Source organism: Crocodylus porosus, unplaced genomic scaffold, assembly GCF_001723895.1.
Source record: "Crocodylus porosus isolate Cpor-Errol unplaced genomic scaffold, CroPor_comp1, whole genome shotgun sequence".
NCBI classification, from domain to species: domain Eukaryota; kingdom Metazoa; phylum Chordata; order Crocodylia; family Crocodylidae; genus Crocodylus; species Crocodylus porosus.
In genome coordinates, this window is record NW_017728886.1 from 134,662,387 (window position 1) to 134,683,539 (window position 21,153).

General features: G+C 39.4%; 1 protein-coding gene across 1 annotated transcript in view; it reads right to left on the reverse strand.

Annotated features, from left to right (window-relative positions):
* CDH12 (cadherin 12) overlaps window positions 1-21,153 on the reverse strand; it is a 245,474-nt gene that overhangs the window by 11,256 nt on the left and 213,065 nt on the right. Inside the window, exons 8-10 of the mRNA XM_019541947.1 lie at window positions 19,844-19,980; window positions 9,602-9,723; window positions 6,799-6,916 (exon numbers count right to left, since the gene is read on the reverse strand). Coding sequence (XP_019397492.1) covers window positions 6,799-6,916; window positions 9,602-9,723; window positions 19,844-19,980 — 377 coding nt within the window. The remainder of the gene's footprint in view (window positions 1-6,798; window positions 6,917-9,601; window positions 9,724-19,843; window positions 19,981-21,153) is intronic.

A 21,153-nucleotide genomic window follows, 5' to 3' on the forward strand; every position in this document is an offset into this window, starting at 1 on the left:
GGGTTGTGGCACTGGCAGCTGGAAGCTGGTAGGAGCTGCTGCTGCTGCTACCTCCACCACTGCCTGAGGGGCTTGTCTCTTATGGGGAGCTCAGCCCCCCTGAGTTCCACCATAATTCAAACCCTGTCTCTGCTGCTTTCTCAGCACTGCAACCTTCCTTCTCTCCCTCTTGAGTGAGTTCCCTGCTGTGGTGCTACTACTTCCAGCCTCACAACCCCTGGGTTTCTTCCCAGTCCCCAAGAAAGTACCTTGACCCAGTGTTATAGCTGGTATCCATATCCTCATCATCATCTTCCTAGCTCCTGGGAGCCTTTTAACTTCCCCTGGGACTAACCAATTATTTGAATCAGCTGTCCTAGTCCAGGAAGACCTGACATTAGTTTTCACCAGCCTGCACCTGGGCTGTAGCCTCTGCAAGCTTGCAGACTGCTACAACATGATGCATGCAGCCTGCTACATATCCTCTCCTCGAATGTCTTTATCTTCTGCCCCCTCTTCCCCCTGCCCTCCCCCAGAAGAGGAATATCTTTCTGATTCTGGTTCTGAGCCCCCAGGCGCTGGTTCTTGCCCCACATGTGTTTTGACCACCTGTCTCAGGCTCTAGCTGTTCAGTCTTTTGGCTCTGGGTCCCCTAGCCCTGTTGTTCACCTGTCTTGGGCTCTATGCCCCCTGCCCCTCTGTGACCCAGGTTTTGCTTCCCCCTCCCCGGCCACTGCCTGCCTATGTCATGAGCCCTAGACCCCTAGAAGAGCTCAAAACACTACTTGCCCTCCCCCCACAGTCTGAGACACCTTGTGAACTCGTCCCTTATTAGTCACTCCAACACCACCAGTTGTTGCCCATTGCCATTCACATCATAACATAAACAAAACACAAGCCCACTGGCTGCAACCAAAATACTCAAAATATCCCTACTCTGGGTGCACAAGGTGGCTTTCCAGCCACCTGCAGGGATTTCCAATTAGGACCTATGGCTAGTCTCCAGGTCAGCTCACAACTGCTAGCCTAGCTGCCTTAACAGTGCTCATCTCACCTTTTATTGAACTCTGGCCACCTACTTCTTGCAGGTATTTAGAGTTTTGCTAAATGGTATTTAGAGTTTTGCTTTTGGAAGCTGGCATATAGGTAAAGTAGATATTCACTAGAATAATGATCCAGGGCAACAGCAAGGGTTAACTGATTTCTAAGAACCTTGTCTGTGACAAAGTTTCCTCAAGGCCCACTGTATCTGACAGACAAGCAGCACACAGATACACAGGCTGGGAAATTAAAGACATGTACCACACTGTTTCATAACATGAGACAAAGTGGCACCAGGTCACAGTACCCAACTGCAGGACCCTTGGGGTTTCTGGTTTTGGGGAAGCAGACCAAATTAGGAGGACACCAGTAAAGCCCAAATTAGGATGTGTGCATGTGATAAATTTGTGAAACAATGGGATATGCTGACAGAACAGAACATGGATAGTATGACAACCACAAAAAGACCAATCAGCAATGGCTAGAGATGAAAAGTCATCAGAAGGGGAAAAATACTAAAGGAAGAATTTCTAAGCAGGAAAGAGTCCCTGAGAGGGAAACCTGAGGCCTCCATGGACAAAGGTCATACTACCAGCCCATCTCACCCCCCCAACTGGGGGAGGGTGGCAGGCCTTGGCCTCCGACCTCTAGACTACTGGTATCTAACATTAAAATAAAAACCTCAGGGTGAAGCTCGCATACTGGTCAAATGTACCTTGACTCTAATGACAGCTCTAGAACTGCTAAATATAAAATTATTTGTATTATTTTTATCTGCTATCACTGTGTATCAATACAACTTGCCTATTATCAAATGAAATATGGTCATGGTCAGTCTGAGAGTTTGGGTCATCCCAGAACAAGGTATCTTGGTCATAAACCCAGTGCCAACACTAGGGATCTCCTCCTTTCTGCTTATCTTTTAGATAGCCTCCCACCTGTACCCAGTATAACAAACACAGTTTTTCAAGTGTCCCCATAGGTTAACCCCCATTCCTGAATCCCTCCTTCCATGGAGGATCTCAGGGGGTTCCATACCAGATCTATATCCTATCCTGAAGTCCCCCCAGTTCCATGGTAGCTGTTTTAGCATTTGGCAGTCTCTATAAGGAGCAGTTTTTTACCCACAAGGGGCTGTGATTTAAAACCTGTCCACTAAACATTGCCACTGTTTGAGTGGTTTCACTGGAGTGTTTGAAGCTAACAGTCCCAATGCCTTGACTTCTCCCCCTTTTGTTCTTCATATAACAGTGTACCTTACAGTTCCTGCCTTTTGGAATATTTGTTTCAGTTTTTTCCAATATATCCTGAACATATGTTATTCACAAATAAGGTTGTCCTGCATTGATCCACCCTTTGATTTGGCCTAACCTAAGTCAGGACATTCAAATATTTCTTTACTACTGTTGCAAGCATTATCCCCACTTTCCTATGTGGCCTCAGCACTTTCCTGGTCATCTCTGTGGGCTCCACTGCCCTCACTGCTGGCTCATGGCTGCCCGTCAAGGTGGTCTCCAGTGTCAGTTCCTGCTCAGGCCTACTGGTTTCTGTAGTGCCCCTCACAAACTCTTCTCACTGTGGATTCCTTACCCCTGTGTGTTCACTGCAAGGTTTACTCCCTGAATTTAGGATTTTCTTTCTTTTTCCAGGAATCATATTCTAGCTAGCACTTGTACACATGATAGGGTTGTATTCTATGCCCCCTAAATTGAAACAGTGAGATTTTAATTGAAACCATGGGTTTTATTTTTCCATCACTGTATACCCATCATTGTCCTGGCAGTTGCAGGTGCCTGCCGAGGCAGATGTGGCAGGGGGTCTTATCCTTTTTATTTTTGTATTCCAAGTTGCAGTGTTGCAGACTAAACTATATTGGGATGTGGTTTAATTTATGATGATGCAAACTCATTTAACGCCCCCCCTACAAAAAAAACCTCACATACATGTAAAGTGTAACACTATTAAGCCACATAAAGGGAAATTTTTGTCATGTGTAGATGGTAACATTATCATGTATACAAGTGACCCCCCCTCCCGCACTCCCATGTCCTGGCTCTACAACTCCTTTTCTAAGTGTTAGCACCATGGATGGTGCCTCCTGAGCCTTAGGAGGGCATGACCCCAGCAGCCAGCTGGCAACTGGGCAGGAGTGGGAGTCCCCCAGCGGCCAGTCACCAAGTTCAACAGCATCACATTGGCAGAGTCAATTTCAGGAAGGGCACAAGCGCTCTCTGTGCCTCCCTAGCAGCTGGAGCACTTGCTTTCGGCGGAGGGGGGCACCAGTGCCCCCCCCCACATTGTTTATGGTCAACACCACCATAACAGGTGTCTCAGTTCCTTATTTTTGCCCTCTTCACTTCCTGGCACCATATTCTGCTTTAAAGAAGCTACTTCAGCCTCAGCTTGCTTGCAGCTTTGACATTCAACCTTCAGCTCCCACCACAGGCACACTGCCTCCTCAACTAATTCATCATGAGGTAGAATTCATCAGAAAATAGCTGAGACTTTAATAGTACATATTCAAGCTTCCCTATGTGATTGGCTTCCCTACACTCCCTCTGGGAACTCAGCTGTCTCTCCAAGGTTTCTCTTGTCCCTTCCTACATGCTTTCTTGTTATTCACGCTGAAACTGTTGCAGGTGTTGCAGCTTCTCTCTCATTAACTCTTGCTGAAGGAACTGGAGATGTTGAAACTGCTGAGGCTGGAATTGGATCTGCTGCAACTACCACCATTGCTGCTGCTGTTGCAGCTCTTTCAGTTCCTTCAGCAGAGCTTCTATCTCCATACTGGAGATCACTTTAAACTGCTGGATTTTACTTCAAACTGTTGTAGTTCACTTTAAAGTGTTGTCCACATTCTCCACCACAGGTAGCAGGTTGAGGTTTACTCAGCTCAGCCCTTTATTTTCATAGGCACTCTTCCCTTACAGGAAACTCCACAAACATATATCCTCAAATCAGTAAACAAACATAAACACGATCCATAAAGGGTTAACACATAGTCCTGGACCTTTTCCCAGACTCTGAGAAGGTGGATCCAGCTCTCTTGTTACTCTCTCAGCACTTCAGTCTTCCTTGTCTCCCTCTCAAGTGCATTCCCTGGTGTAGTAGTGCTACTTCCAGCCTCAGCCGCTGGGTCTCTTCATCAAAGGGTAAATACAGATGTTACACTTAGATCAACCTGTTCCCTTGTATGTGTTATCTTAACCACAACAAGTCATGGATGATTATCAGTTACTTTAATAGGGAGAGTGTCAACTGAAGCTATAGTGTAACTGGTAAGATTGGTAGGCCAGTTGAAGTATGGATAGAAGGCATTCCATCTGAGCTTAATTCATACACCCTAACTGCTTGTTTCTTTTGGAATCATCTGATGTTAAATGATTGTCAATTTAATTTCAAGGAAGTGGACTGGAAGGACTAAACTGATGATCTTTGTGCTGTTAAAGGAAAAGCTGAACCAGTATCAGAAAATTACAAGTAGTTTGTCAATATAGAGCACATTGCCTCAAAGCAGCATATTCCACGATGCTTCAGAACACATAATATGGCCAGATTAACATCCGAATTTGATGACGTGTAAGCAAAATACAAGTAGATGTTTGAAGATAGACATTGCAGCAGAATCTCATTGACAGTGTAGACATGACCAACAAAAACAAGAAAGCATGGATAATAATCTGGAAGTTTAACAATGATACAAAGAAGGCAAGGCAGCATTACCAATCCAGTCATATACCAATTCATAGAAAATGGTAGGTTCAAATAAACATGGCCTAAGCAACAAGAACACCAGGAGTCAAACAATCGTGTGGTACAGCCCATACAAAGGCTGAGTTAAACTCTGGAACTACTGCTGTCAAGAATGATAATAATACTGAATTAGGCAATATTTCCATTAGGTAGATCAAACATTTCAGACTAAGTCCCTTAGTTCTTATTGTCATGTATAAAATACCTAAGATCTGTCAGAAAGGATTCATTGTTGCACTCTGAGGCCAGGGAAAGGTGTATCCAAAAGAGCTTCAGGCCCACATGACTATGACATCATCTTTACAAATTAAATGAGCTTCACAAACCACATAAGCCCAGAGAAATTTGAATACGGTTCAGATGAGTCATTACCAAGTGCTGAACGTCATTTAGTGTACTGATAATAAATTTGAAAAGGGTCTGATGACAGACTCTACATTTGCTGACTTGCCAGTGACACATAATACAATATACTTCTGGAGGCTGCTCACTAAAATATATGACATTTTAGCTCATATTTTCTGATGCAACCTCTATCAAAGAACCGATGGTTTCCCATCAAACTATGTGCAAAATGATGATGGCAGCAATACCAAAAACCACAAGACAGCATGCTCACACCAAAACTCTTCAACATCTATAAGAATAATTAACTGAGCCATTCAGACACAAGATTTATCTATTGTGATGACATATTAATAAACTATAACTGGGTCATATTATGAGCCCAATACTGGAAAAATCTGTAATTGCTGGGTAAGGTGTGAGAAGGTGACCCCTACTCTAAAAGAGGTAATCTCTTTAAAGAGCTACAGAAACAGATGTGCAAAATAAAGTGAAACTGAACTACCCACTGTTTATCGCTTGTGTTTTGTTTTGCTTTGCTTGAATTTTTTTGCACACCATTTAATAATAATATAGCAATGGCTAAAAATCAAGATTATTTTGTTGGTCATTAATTTGGTGTTTTATAAGGCATGACAAAACTTGTGATTAAAAGAGAGTCGCATCTTCTAATTGGCTTCAAGAGCAATAGCTATTAAGATTAAATCTACCATTTTTAAGAGTAGGCATATAAAGTGACAAAATTTTGCCAATAAAAAGATGGACAAAAATAAGTAAAATCTTTACTAGCTGAAGTTATAATTAGCTACCACAAGAATTTTCCTTGTAATTTTTTGAGTGACTGATTATAGAAATGACTTCAAAGCTTCCAAGTCAACAAATTTAAAAATAAATGCAATAAAAAAAATCAATACAATGAAAAGTTAGAATGACTGTTAGGAATTGGATTTTTCTGATTTGACACTTTGGAGTGTTGTGTGAAAGAAACAAGTCTCGATGTTTTCTTCAGAATCCTAACAACCCCACATAATCCACGCTTTATACTTTTTCAAGGCCTTGAGTTTGACAGGTTGGGATGAGATTCTCAGAAGTGTTTTTCCTTAATTAACAGAGGTATAACTGTTGAGACATATAGAAATTTCTACTAACTCAGCAGATATAAATCACTTCCAACACTGTTCTTTTCATTGTGTTTTTATGTCCTATATTACAAAAAATTACATAGGCAAATACCTCCATTCACATGAGTAATTCCATTCTGTGTTCAATGGGATTACTCAGGATAATTAAGTTACTCATCTGCGTATGTGTTTGCAGAATTGAAGCTGTAGGGGATCAACGGTTAGACTAAAAGAAAATATAAATCCTGGATAAATTAACTGATATGCTATAAAGTCCTTTGAAATTCTCTTAAGAAATGCATACTATCTACTAATAATATTGGAGACTAGAGAAAAATCTCATACTTAGATGTCAGGTTACCTATTCCACTTATCCTCTTGGTGAAATGCAAGATCTGAGATTATAATTAATACAATTTGTTCAAATGCTTTGGTTTTCTAGTACTTCAAGAATGTGAGATAAAATATCTGTCCAGAGGAGATACTGGGTACAAAGTAACAACAAATATTATTATTGTAATTCTAAAGAACAAGGGGGGAATATGAGTAAACAACTTACTTCTGTAGTCATGGACTGTGAAATTTGGTTTGGTGGAAGCCTCTGGTGACAGTCTAAATGAAAACCTCTGCCCAGCCGGTGACAAATCTTTGTCTGCAGCACTGACAGTTTGAATTACCTGAAATCAGATTGAAATTAAGTGTGAAATCAATTCACTATTTTAAAAGAAGTGGCTTGTAGAAGTGTAATGTAGTCCACAAATGAAACCGCAGAAAGAGATACTTAGGTAATAAGACATGATAGAATCACCTTCCTGCTGGAATATTACCATTCTAGTGCAATGATAGGGAAAGGGAAGAAGGTTGAATGCCACAGTCACCTAAGAAGTTGTCATGGCCTAGTAGGTTGCACTTCGATGTGTTGGCATGAAATTATAAAATCATCACCTAACACAGGAATGCAGTGAATCTTAACTATTTAGTGTTTTTTTTACCTAGGCGTCATAATAATAACAGGTAGATAAATTTTAACTTGCTAGTTAGTAATGTCATGCTAGATTTTACACTAAGCAAATCATATGCTGATTAGGATTAATTAAAAAATAAATTAAAATTGAGAGAGCTTTAACATTTATTTTCCAGGTGTGAATGCATCTTCCCAGGCATATGTTGGAGATGGTATAGATGTGTGCCTAGACTTTGTCTACACAAGAAACTGAACTCATTTAAATAAAATAGCATTTTAATAAATGTAGGTAATTAAATATCCTAAAAATTCCTTTTACTTGTGCTCCTATCTTGATTTGTGACAGACATACATTTATTATCAACTTCATACTTGATTAATTTTTTAAAACTGCTTTTCATCAGTAGAAAAGCAGTTGATGGATCTCAAAGGGCACAACTACACATTGCCCTATGGTGCACTGTTACTGTGCTGTGCCTTTGTAAGTACTAAAGCATGGTGCAGTAACCTCCCATACTGCTCCATATGTGTGGTGCAGTTATTTTTAGCAGCTCCTTCATTATAGCAGTGCACTATAACAGGATAGTGTGCCACTACAGCAAAGTAGGTGCTGATCATGTGTAGACACCCATGGATATTATGTCAGTGTAATACATCACTATGGCAACATAGCATCACATGATAAACTCTGGAGTACTTTGAGGTGTAGTGAACTGCATCTATACATGTGCCCCGGACAACAGCAATTTGAGCCAAAGCGGAGCAGACCCTTGGCTGACTGGGTGCAAGTTACGCCCCTGGTCAGAGTCTACACGTGCATTTCAGCACAGTTAAGTACTCCTCCATAAGATAGTACTGTTCCTGACAGTACTATCCTAAGGCAGGGTTAATTAATTTACTGTGCCCTAATACTGGCTCCAGTGTAGACTGTGTTGCTTTACTGTAGAACAAATTAGTAAACTCCACACTAAAGTGCACACGTAGATGTACCCATAATGTGTGATAGGGAATCATCACTGGTCATTATGATGACAGAGAAATATTCATTTCTGTTAAGATATAGAGAAATACACTGTGAGTTCTCCATAGACTTGAGTTCTTCCATGGAAACAGCCATAGAATAGAGTACAGTTCCATTTGAATGAGAATATCAGAAACAGACCTTGGTCATTATGCTTTGTCCCCTTTAAAATGGGTATACTGACAGCTGGTTTTCACAGAGAAAAAACATATGCATTAAGACACCTGACAAGTAAAAGTAACATTTCATTGTTTCTTTGAGTTTCTCTTGTCTGTTTAAACTACTTGTTGTCTTTCAGGCTGTCCTTCACTCTGCTAGGTTATGCTGCTTAGCACAATGGTCCCCCAGGCCTCTAGGTATTACTATAATACAAATAAGAAGATGCCTGCACATGCCTTCTTTTAATGTGGAGATGCTGTTGCACATCAGCAACCACACAGTACTTTTTGGGAAGGAAACCTTAATCCAATGGAAAGGAAAACCTAAATGACCAGAGGTTTCTATTCCACTGCAAACTTCATCTACCTTTGTACCCAATGGGTATATCTACACATCACCCTATGGCAATATTGTTACTAAGCCATACTGCACCGTACTGTGCCCAACAATGATGTTGCTACTGTGCCTTTTGGAAGTACTAAAGCACAGTGTAGTAACTGCCCATACTGTGCTGTGTGCATGGCGCACAGTTAATTTTAGCCACTACCTCACTGTGGCAGTACACTAAAATGGGGGAAAGTGTCACTACAGCAAAGTAGCTGCTGGTCACGTATAGATTCATGTGATCACAACATTACCATGGCACATTCTACAGTGATGTACTGCATTGCTATGGTGATGTAGGGTAACATGAAGATGTGCCCATTGTGAAGTATTCTTGCTTTATCTACCTGCTCAGCTGTTGAGGATTTGTATTTCATTTTTGGACATTTCACTTTCAAACTTGTGGCCATGAGTAACCCAACCACAAGTAAAAAATTGTGGACAGCATTGCTCTCAAGATCATTGGTAGCACACAAGCCTCTTTACCACAAGACTGCAGTCCATGGGAGGTAATACAAATAAACAGGACTACTAGAGTGAAGGTATGATGATCAGGAATAACATTTCGAAAACATGATCATGTCCACTGGGGATTTAGAACTAAGTTCCAAAAGAACTACAAGGTGATATTTTCAAAGAACCTGAAGGAATTAGTGGCTGACATTTTGGTGGACAAATTTCTAGATATCTCTGAAAATTTCAGGCAGGTATTCTGTTTTGTTTTTAAATGTGCTGTATGCAAAAGGCATTTTTCTACACTGGTTTTTATTCTTATAAAATAAATAGTTAATGTAAAGAGAATCTAAAATATTAACTACTTAAAGCTTGAAATACCTGTCCTGGTTTTGCATTTTCACATACAGATGTTTCATATGGCACTGAAATTTCTGGAGGAAATTCGTTGACATCCAAGACATTTATTATAACGTTGACCTTGCTGGCTAATAGCGGATTACCTACAAACAAGTTTTAGAAAGAAAGAAATTAGGAATGCTATTCCTGTGTGTTTTCAAAAAATGCCCATTATCTGACACAAAACACAAAATTATGACCATAATTATGGTCTCAAGTACACAGCTTCTAAGAATCATGTGATTTGCTTCTATTATGCCTCAAACCAAGATAATAATCAGGATGAAGAGTACTATCATTTTGGACAAGATTCTGACCACATTTATTACAATTACACTGGGTGGTATTTACTATTTGTGGAGTAAGATCTGACTCAACACGAGTAAAAATTTCAGAATGGATACTATCTGACCAAACTCAGATCAGTTTCTTAAGAATATTACTTGTATTTAATCCCCTGATTAAACTGCTATTATTTTTAAAGAAAAAAAATACAGGTACAATTTTTACAAGATTTTACATCTTTAGGGTACTGTACCTATATTTATTATTTAGGTGAGCATGTAGCCTAGCCACATTTTATAGTTGGGGGAAATTGCACGGTGAGAAGTTTAGGGACTTGCCACAAGAAACAGAATAAGACAATGGCAGAGTTAGTACTAGTACAGACAGATCTAACATTTAACCATTACAGACCATGGTTATTCTAGTAAATAAAATTGTAACAGATATCTATTTGCAATACATGTAACTGTATATATACACAAAATAATAAATATTTCAAAATAGTGTGCACTGTAGCAGTATATATTTCATTAATAGGTAAGTACTCTTCAACAGTTCCAGACTACTTCATGCTACTACTATTGAAAGCAATATCAATATACAAATACTACGGAATTATGTTCAAATTCAACATTTGTGTAATTGCATTCAGCTGAATTCTCTTCTACATTACACTGAAGCACTCATGGACTAAAAAGCAATTGTGTTGGTGAGTCAAAGAACAGTTTATCTCTTTGAATTTAAAAGTATGAAGAGCACTATGCAGCTACTGTTAACCATTGAAGAATAAATGGGTATATGAAATGAATCATGTCTGACAGAGGAACTGACCATTAGAAATAAGTAATAGAAGAGCTCTCTTGAATCTTCAGTCATTTTCAGAACCACACTTAAGTGGAACCATTTAGACGTGTTGAATTGTTTGACCTACATGGTTAATGATTTGCTAAAGCCTTTATATTTTTGGGGTCATTAGCCTGCACAGAAGAGTCTAATAATTCAAGTCCTGTATAGATCAACAGCAAATTGCAGCCCACCACCCCCATTACTTTATAGAAGCATGGCAAGGACTGTACCTATGAGAGGAACAATTTCTTCCCTATTATGTGTCCAAGGTGGCATGGCTATGTAATACCCATTAAACAGGGCTGTAGCCCTAAATAGATTTGAAGTTACATTTACTCCGTTGCATATAAAAAGTTACTTTTACAATTTACAAGTAAAGTGTTGTTAATTAATTACCCTGAAACTTCTGTTTGGGATCTAAAAGAAAGCAGTTACTACTTCTGCTGACTCTTCACCAGCCATAAACATTTTCAGATCAAATTCTGTTCTTCATTTCCTTCAATTCATTATCAGCTATATCTGTGCAACCTTACAGGATACAAATGAGATTACAGTGGTATAAAGAAAAGTATTTGACGCTATAGTTGGGAATTATACAACAGTAAAATGAATCCACAAATCAATCCACAGATGAATTGACCTTACACTGCTAACAAGTAAACAAATAAAATGTTACAGGTAATAATGTTTTATTGCAGTCATTAGAGAGAGCAACACAGAAATCAGAAGAAAACATAAGAAGGTGTGATTCACAGAATCACTTTCAGAATCAAACCTAACTTTAAAGAGCTTGCCCCTCTTGCAGTACTGTCTGCAAAGAACATAGAATATTCAGACTGAATAACTCATGTCCTACTTCCCTTGAGTTTATTGTAAGCTTATTTTAAGACAGGCGCCACACAATAAATGTTCAGAAGTGCATCTGCAGCTCAGCTATAGATGAACAATATGAAGGGAGAAGTCATTGCTACCTTTATATCATTTTTAAAGTATTTTAAAATAACATGTGCAGGAACAAAGATCACTCAAATCTCATAAATGGAAGCAGCAGACTCATTAAATTCTCTAAATCCTGGTAATTTGTGCTGATGCCACAATTTTCCTCTATATAATGTATCCTTATGAAACTTCATTTGGAAGTGCCCCATATAAATGATTTTCTTTTTTGGTTTTCAGTTTTGGTAGTTTAGTATAAAAAATATTGGAGTAACTTTAAAAGATCTAAAGAAGGATTTGACGATCTGACTCCTTTAAAGAAAAAAAAACCAATGAGATTTTTTGGGGTTAATTCTTGTACATTGTTTTTTAAAATACCTGTTTTAATTTCTTACTGACATTCATGACAAAAATATTGAGGACAAATTCCTCTGTCCTGATCCATATTGAATAGTACTTATTTTGGCCCTGATTTAATAAGATACTTTAAGAATGTGTTTAGCTTTAGCCCCCTGGAAGTCACTGAAACTTCTAAAAAGCTTAAATATGGAAGATAAATAAGTTTAGAAAGGCTTGATTACGCTATATAGAAAGAGACTGTAGTACTGAAAGGAAAAATGGTCTTGTACTTCTGATACTAGCCCAGGAGCTGAGATGTGAACTCACTTCCTTATTCTGCCTATGTTACCTTGGGCAAATCATGGCTGGCACTGATCAGGAAGTAGGGCTAACTATTATGGGATTAGAAGACCTTGCCTACTTGCAGATATCTAGAGAATCATGTAGAGTGAGTGTCTGGCATCTCTGCATAGGACTCATCTACCCAAAGAGGACAGAGATAAGTAGGCCTCAGAGAAGAAAGGTAAAATTATATCAGTGGACAAATGCAGCTATATATACATATCACTAAACAATTTGGGTTGAAATGGAAAAAATAAAACCTCACATAATAGCTACCAAAGACCATTATAATAAATAATCAATAATTATTATTAATAAAACAATTTTATCCTGATCTGTTTTTCCAATCTATTTCCTTTCAAGATTATAACGAAGGTGCTCTACTACTAATAATCACATTTGTTAAGGAACTGCTATCCTGGTCAGCTTATAAGTAATGTCTACACATTTAAATTATTTATCCATTACTTGTATATTGCCTGCCACTAACTTGAGCTATTTAAATTGCATAATAGTTGTGCTATTATTACAAAATTATCTTGATCTCTGAAGAACTACGAGACAACTTCTACTCAGGATCATTTGTTCTGAGAGAAAAGGAAAGTAAACATTATTGTTAATTGTAAATAAAGCTTCATCTTGAAGCCACAGATGCACAACGGAAAATAACCTAAAAATTGCTCCAGGGATGAAGCAGGCACAACTGAAACAAAGAACTGAAACTAATACATTTCCAACCTTGATACTTTCTTCTTTCAAAAGTCATGGGAACTTTCAGTGCTTGGAGAGCCATGCTTCCCAACCTTGTGCCCTGTATAGCACAATAGTCGTGGTGATCCTCATATGTACAGCACCCAGATGACATTTTATGATTCTAGATTCCATAATAATGTAACGAATAATGGGTGTAAAAATACCAGGATTAACTTGATCACTTAGGTACCTAAAGAGGACTTATTTAGAATGTAGGTGCCAAATTTCCAAAGAATGATCCAGCTGGGCCCTGTTCCCCAATCAAAACAAAGTAGGTACCTAAACTGAGACAGTGTCTCCATTTTTTATTCCACTGTTCTCTAGGGCTAAGTACAGACATTCATGAGGTTAAATCAGGTTCAGAATGGCTGCCTGATTTAAACTTAGCTTGTCCTCATGCGTACCTTACAGTTATAAACCCAGCCTCAGCAACTGGCAATCAGTCTAAACCTCTAACGGAACAAAACTTGCATGCACACAAACCAGTCTAAAAAATACAGAACACAGTTTAAGGTCAACCTGGATGTATGTACTATCAGACTCATTTGATTTAGGTCAAACCGATGCATGGAACTTCTGTTCACTTCCCCTGACCTGTTCCAGGGCTACAAAAACTCAATCACTGGCCTCAGCCTCAGCCCCCGGCTGCTCTTTTCACACCTTGTTCTCCTGCACTGTTCTATTCTTTGCACACACACACACCCTGACCTCCAGCCTCTTGTTCCCCCCCACAGTCCCAGTGGGGGGAGAGGTGGGAAAGATGGGGGTGTAGGTTCACACCACCCCACCCCGCCCATGGGTCATGTCTAGCCCCCCATCCCCTGGTGTACCCCAATTCCCTCCAGCAACTCCCCAACTACCCCCCCATCCTGACTTACCTGATATCAGGCAGCCATCTGAATCCGTTTAACCTCCCCCTAACACCTGCAAATGACTGTACTTAAGCCTAGAAGACTAAAGTGGGGCTTCTCAGCCTGCATAAAATTTACTTTAATCCTCTAACCATCTAATTTCTACCAAAAGTTCCATTACAATCTAGGCTGGTGCTTGAGATGCACCTAATCCCTGGGGGGAACCCAATCTTTTGGATATGCTTGGCGCACACCTAACTTGTACCAGCAACACTATATACAGCTTTTAAAATCACTTGTAGTGGTAGTGGTATCTACTTCTTTCATAATGACTTACTAGTGAATAGACCACAAATAATAGGTACAGCGCTCATCCAGGAAGTAGGAGACATGTCTTTTCAGCTTGCCTCACCCTGTGGTAATGAAAATCTACATCTCTTAATCCTGGGAGACTGCCTTAACTACCAGGCTTTAATATTCTGAGCTATTTATTCCATATGTTGAAACTGGCCAGGCAGAAATGCAACAGTCAAATGGCCAGAAGGAAAGCGAGTAAGAAGGACTTTATGGTGAAAGTTCTGGCTTTTGAGCTCATTTCCTAGAACTGCTTATTCATTTACCTGGGACAATCATTGGTTAATAAATGGAAACAGTCTTGGAAGCAGGGACTAGAACTGAGGACATTTACCTCCCAGAAAATGAGGCTACAAAGACAATTTCCTACTTGCTTGCCCTCCTTCTGAACCCAATGGCACAGCATCAGTTCTATATGGCTTGGATGTTATAATCTAAACCAGGCTATTCTATCGTGTGGTGATTAGGAATCTTTCCTAAGAAAAAGATGCATGTTCAAGGCTTTCTGGGTCTTTCGTCAGAAGCACCTAAGTCTTCCCATAGAACAGCTATATAAAGATCTTAGGTGTCTAAACCTACTGAAGTGAATGAGAAGTTAGAGTCATGATAAACTATATGAACACTTGCAACATTAGAGCATACTTATGGAAAACTGGGCTTCTAGCTTTTGAATTCATGCTTCATCGCCTAATGTTGTATATATACATGTGAAAAAATCACCATTTTGTTAGTTTTTTTTAACAGGGTGGCTTGGTTTGAGGAATTTATTTTTCTGTTAACGTTGAGTGATGAACTATGCTATTTTGTTGCATAACCACATGCCCCTAAAGAAAACATGCAACTTGTTTTTAGAAGAAAAAGCATAGAAAAAAATACTTTTCAGAGTCATAGCCGAATGTGTGATATAAAAGCAAATTCTCCTGGAAACACAGAATGTCCAAGTGTGGCATCTTAGTAAATAGCACGGGTGAAGCAGCAGGACAGAGCTTTGTCTGGGATGATCTAGTTGCAGATGGCTCTGCTTTGAGCAGGCCTAGATGACTTCTTGAAGTCTCTTCCAATCCTAACTTTCTATGATTCTTTCTGTGATTCTATGAAAGCAACAAGGCTAGGCCCCAAACCGTTGCAGGGGCTTCTATTTAACAGCAAGATGACTTCAAATTTAAAACAAGCCCCAAATAATTAGATTCTATACATGGAAAAATTATAAATTTGTTATATTTTCCATGTATAGAATCTAATTATTGGAGGGCCATCTTGAATTCAGACCTCTCCCCACCCCCCCACCAGTTGAGCATGGAAAGCAGTGGCCGGGAGGCAGTCCGTGGCCAGGATTTTGTGGTGGTAACAGTGTGGAGTGGAGCTGGGACAGTTCCATGATCCACTGCCTGCTTGGCCCTCCCTGAGGCATGTGGGTAGCAGATTGAGGGTTTGTCCTGGCAGTGGAGGCAGCAGTGGCAGCTCTGGCCCTGGCTCCGGGACCAGGTGAGAACCAGAGCCCAGGGCTGCTACCACTGTCACTACTACTGCTGGGCCTGACTAAAGGTAAGTGACAGCAACTGGGGGAAAGAAGCAGAGGTGGGGAGTGCATGGCATGTGGGGCAGATGAGGTGGAAGGCCCGTGGTAGCTGCAGCTTAGACCCTGAGCCCAGGCTGGGGCCAGAGCTACAGCTGCAGACACAGACACAGGAGCAACCTACTCCCTGCAATATACTTTAATCCAAAAGAAGGGTTTCTTCCCCATGTTGAAAGGGGGAATACAGAGAAAGATAAATATGATAGTTCCTTATATAAGTTCTGAATATAATAATTTTGTTTCCACACCACAAGCCCCATCAGCATACTATATAGACTGCATGCAGCATCTCACTTACCTTCAGTCAGCTCAGTGGCTCTTCAGCCAAAAGTTACTGCCTTATCAGCTGTGAGAGAGTTAATACTAGATTCTGCCTTTGCTCTTTGCAGCCCCAGGGAGAAGGGGCAGCTATCTTGGCAGCCATGAGTTATAGTATCTATTTGTTTTATTCTTGCCTGCCTGTATTTCAGGAAACAAAAATCAGCTTCCCCACTTAAGATATATACCCCAATTTTGAAGGGCTAATTTTGAGGAAAAGGTGACTGCTGTATGTGAGAAAATATGTTATCATTTTTTAATGGGTAGGACAGCCAGTTGGATCATTCCCCCTCTTATCTGTAAAAAAAATGAAAATTAAATTCTCGATAAATCTGCATGTGCTAATATTCAAAAGCAATTTAATTTTGTTTTCCTGTAATGGTTTGGAATGTGAAATATTTCAACTTATTTCCTCCAGACTGTAAGACACCACTAAAAGAAGATATCCTATTGTTCACAGCTGGGATAAAAGTTCAAAAGGAATATAAAATCACATGCTTCAGGGCATGAGATGAGTACTAATTGATGAGTTTTAGGAAGAAACTTTCCTTATGGGTAGGTTACAGTTGTCCATTACGGATTTTTTTTGCACTATACAAGGAAGCATCTTGTCATGGCTACTGACAGAGGAGACACAACACAGAGCCAGGCAGCTATAGACTGTTAATCTGATATAGGAGAGCAGTTCTAGTGTTCCTACCAAAGTCATGAAATACTGACATCACCAGTTTTAATGGCAGAAATTTCTCCAGTTGATTAAACTATAATTCTCTCATCGTTCTTCCTCCCCTCTTTTTTTCAAATGTTTCCCTTCTTCTCCCTATTAAATATGCTGAATATGACAAGTGAAGCTTTTAAAAGAGTTCTGAACTTTTGTTTGCATGAAATTCAGGAAGTTGATTTTTTGGATCTCCTTTAAAGCATTTCTGAAATCCCAGTATTTCTTCTGTGTCAGCACTGACAATCTACTTGAAGCTTTGACAGTTTTTATATCTTATAACCTCCCAAATATTGCCAATTGCAGGTATATTATATGTATAACATTTATTTTAATGTCATATTTTATTTGCAAATATTAAGGCATATTTATTAAGGTTATGTGTTATCTGAATTAGTCTACAAGGTGTAACACTACCCTGTCTTTAGACTAGCACAGCTAACTGACTTCCTCTGCTAAGGCATATGTATATTTCAATCTCAAATACACCTGAGGTATAGATTTACTAATTCAGTCATGGCTATTGTTCTAAGTATGACCATAAACAGCATCTTTCTGGAAGGCCTGGTGGCAATGTGATGGGGCTACTCTTGGTGGGATAGCTCTTATAAAATATCACAATGTTGCAGCCTCCAGAGTAAGATGATTATAGCGGACCTCAAAACACTAGCTCCCACTGCCTTGTTGGTACTCCTTGACTGAAGAAAGGTTATGGGACAGAAACACACCTTTGTTGAGGCATTAGGCAGTCAGCATCCATACTTATCTGTGGCTCTCTGGCAGAAGCTACAGATATCAAGGCACTACATGTCTGGACTCACTTTGGCTTTTGGATTCTATCTCAATGGTCTAAAGGAGGGGATGGTAGGTCTGAGGCGGCATCCATTCTTGCCTAGTTGTATGCACCAATGGTCTTGGACCTGACTAGACCTCTTACACAGACATCATAATCTAAAGGATTGACAGTTGACTACTGTGTCTAGAAATGGGAATACATAGGCTGCATGCCACAGTTCTAACATAAAAACTAGATTACAAAGACTCTATTTCCCCTTATACACCATGCTGGTACGAAAACACGTGAACCTCTGTTCTTTAATTTGGCTTTTAAATTACTTTGGGAATAATAAGTGTTCATTTGAATGTATGTCTTACTAAAGGAAAAGTTTGCAAATTTCAAAGGCACATTGCTATCAATAAATCTCAATAGTTGTGCTTTGCTGAAGTACAGACCATTATGAAACTTCCACTGTGCAGAATCATATCTACATATCTTTCAACTCCTCTAGAAGTGGATTACTAGTTTCATTCTTTTCTTTTTCTTTTTTAATGATCCAGGAAAATATACTTAATTCCCCACACAAAGTTAAGGGCAATATTTATTGATTCAGACTGTATACTTGATGGTCAAACTCCTTCAGTTGACTTTTCTTTTTATGATATAACCTTTGCCTATGGGGGTAATCCCCTGGCTTACTTGGGGTAACTACATCTAAGAATTCCTTTCCTGTCTGTTACTCTTTGTTCTAACTGGAGTAATTCTTAAAAATAAATGCATTTCTCTGCCACTATATTATTAAAATCTATTATTTATTGAATGCTGAGTGCTAAGCAGTGCATTAGATATTCCAGCCTTAGGAATTTACATTCTAAGATGAATAAACAATGGAGTATGGATGAAAAATGCTGCAAGGGTCCTTGCTACACAGTGAAATGAAGTAAAAAAAAAAAACAAACCTTTTATGGCTTTTAGATCAACAGTCTGATGACCAAAATGAGTTTTTCAAAGGGTAATATAAACTTATAATAACTATAAGGATCAAGAATGAGGTATAGTGCATAAAAACCTGGAAATTAAGTGAGTAAGGTTGTTTAATATACCAAGAGATGAAGGCAGTTCCTACAATAGTCCTTTCCAACCTTTTATTAGCATGACCCCATTTAAACATTGGAAACACTGGACATTTTTTATGACCCCAAAATGATGGAGGGCAATAGGGTGGGTAGTGCTTACCCTACAGCAGGCAGCCTGCATATGACCCCATCCCATGCACAAATCTAGGGGGCACATGGCCCCCACAATGCTTCTCTCCCTGGCAGTGCATGTAGTGTCAGGGAGCCAGCCCTCCCCACAGCCCCCTAGACAAGCTACCCATGGCTCCATTCTATTCCCCCAACTGGCTCCGCATTCCCACCTAAGCCCCAGGCCCCATGCACCAGCCCAACTGGAGAGCACCCCCAGCACAAACCTTGCCCCATCCATTCCCTCCCTCTCTCCCTCACCATAGGAACCTCAATTTACTGTCCCCCACAGGGAGCTTCAGGAGCTGCTCTCCACACTGCCTGGCTACCACGTGTATGTGGGCATGTGTACATGCGTGTGGTGCCCCCTGCCTGATTGACCTCCTCCTGCTTCCCCCAGTATGTTTTTTTCCTTTCCTCTTCCCTTTTTCTTTAGTCACAAGCATAGATGTTTAAAGGTATGCTTTGGGAATGAAAGGTATGTTGGGAATGAATGCATGACAAATGTATAGTGTAATAGATACAAACTACAACTGTTACATCACAATTTTAATTATTTCTTCAGGGTTTAGTCACTGAACTTTGATAGTCAACATTCTTATAAAATTAATACTCTAGTATCTTCAAACTCCAACCTCTATCTACTGGCAGAACCATAAACTTCAGAGAAACTGTGCCTGCAAACTGAGTAGGTGGCCAAATCCTATTGAAAATGACTGCAAATTTGATACGTACATTTACATTAAGTCTTTAGAAACAGATCCATATTACATACCTTTAAAACCATTTCACAATAAAAAATAATTAGTGAATACTCATATCTGAATGCTATATTTTTTTAAATCATTGCATTATAAAGTAAGCTCAATTTATGTTGTACTTACTAACTTTACTTGCAATTATAGAAAAATTATACTGGGCGGTGCTTTCTCTGTCCAATAATTCATTGGTTGCAATAGTTCCTTCAGTTGCATCTATTGTAAAGTAGCTGTCCACATCACTCTTCCAATCTATGAAGTACCTGCATATATAGAAAAGAAGTAGATGCAAATATGAAATAAGTATACATTTATTCTAATAGTAACCTGGCTAGCTTGACAAGTTTTGTAATTTTTCTCTCGATATCTGTTATCAACCTGAGAGAAGAAGATTATAAATGATGATTTTATTATTGCAAAGGAAGAATGCTCAAGGAGAAATGGGAAATTGATGAAAGATTTAGTACTTCTAATGTCTATATTATTTTAAGTCCTTGAGATCTAGAAAATTCAGTACAATATACATAGTTTCACTGACCGTTGATCATTACAAGTGATCACTTCTAACAGCACTTCAGGAACTCAGAGGAGAAAAGGTATGCAATACTGCATCCAAGAGGTAGACCGGATAATCAGATCTCATCCTTCTGTACTCTTATGGCTATATGCACTTTTTATTTCACGAAGCTAAGGAGGATGAAAGGATGGCCACTAGCGGTCAAGATTGATTTGTTAGGAACACATTTTCTTTTATGACGTTGTAACTATTTTTGTTATAAGGGAAAGGACTTTAACATAATTCTGGATTGTATTAAGAATTGTTACATCATTACCCATGCATTTTTATAAGAACAATGGATAAAAGTGAGTTTTATATGTGAATGCATAACTGGTTGAATAACTGCATGCAGTGAGTAAGTATTAATGAATCAATGTCCTGAAGTGGTATTCCCCTCATATTTATTCTAGTTCCAATTCTATTTACTGTTTTGGGATTTTTTTTAATGACTTGGATATAGCCATAGAGAATACATTTATAAACTTTGGAGACAACATGTAGTCATGCAAGCTCTTCTGATAATAGGATTAAAATTCAAATATAACTTCATACATTTTTGAATTTCATAGATTTCATAGACATTAGGGCTGGAAGGGACCTCGGAAGATCATCAAGTCCAGCCCCCCACCCAAAGGGCAGGAGGTCAGCTGGGGTCCTAGGATCCCAGCAAGATAAGCATCCAACTTGCTCTTGAAGGTGTTCAACATAGGTGCTTGAACCACCTCCGATGGCAGGCTGTTCTAGACCTTGGGTGCTCAGACAGTACAGAAATTCTTCCAGCCTGAAATGGTCTTGCAGTAGTTTATGACCATTTGACCTCATCGTCCCTTGGGGTGCTCTGGTGAACAAATGTTCCCCCAGATCCTGGTGGTCACCC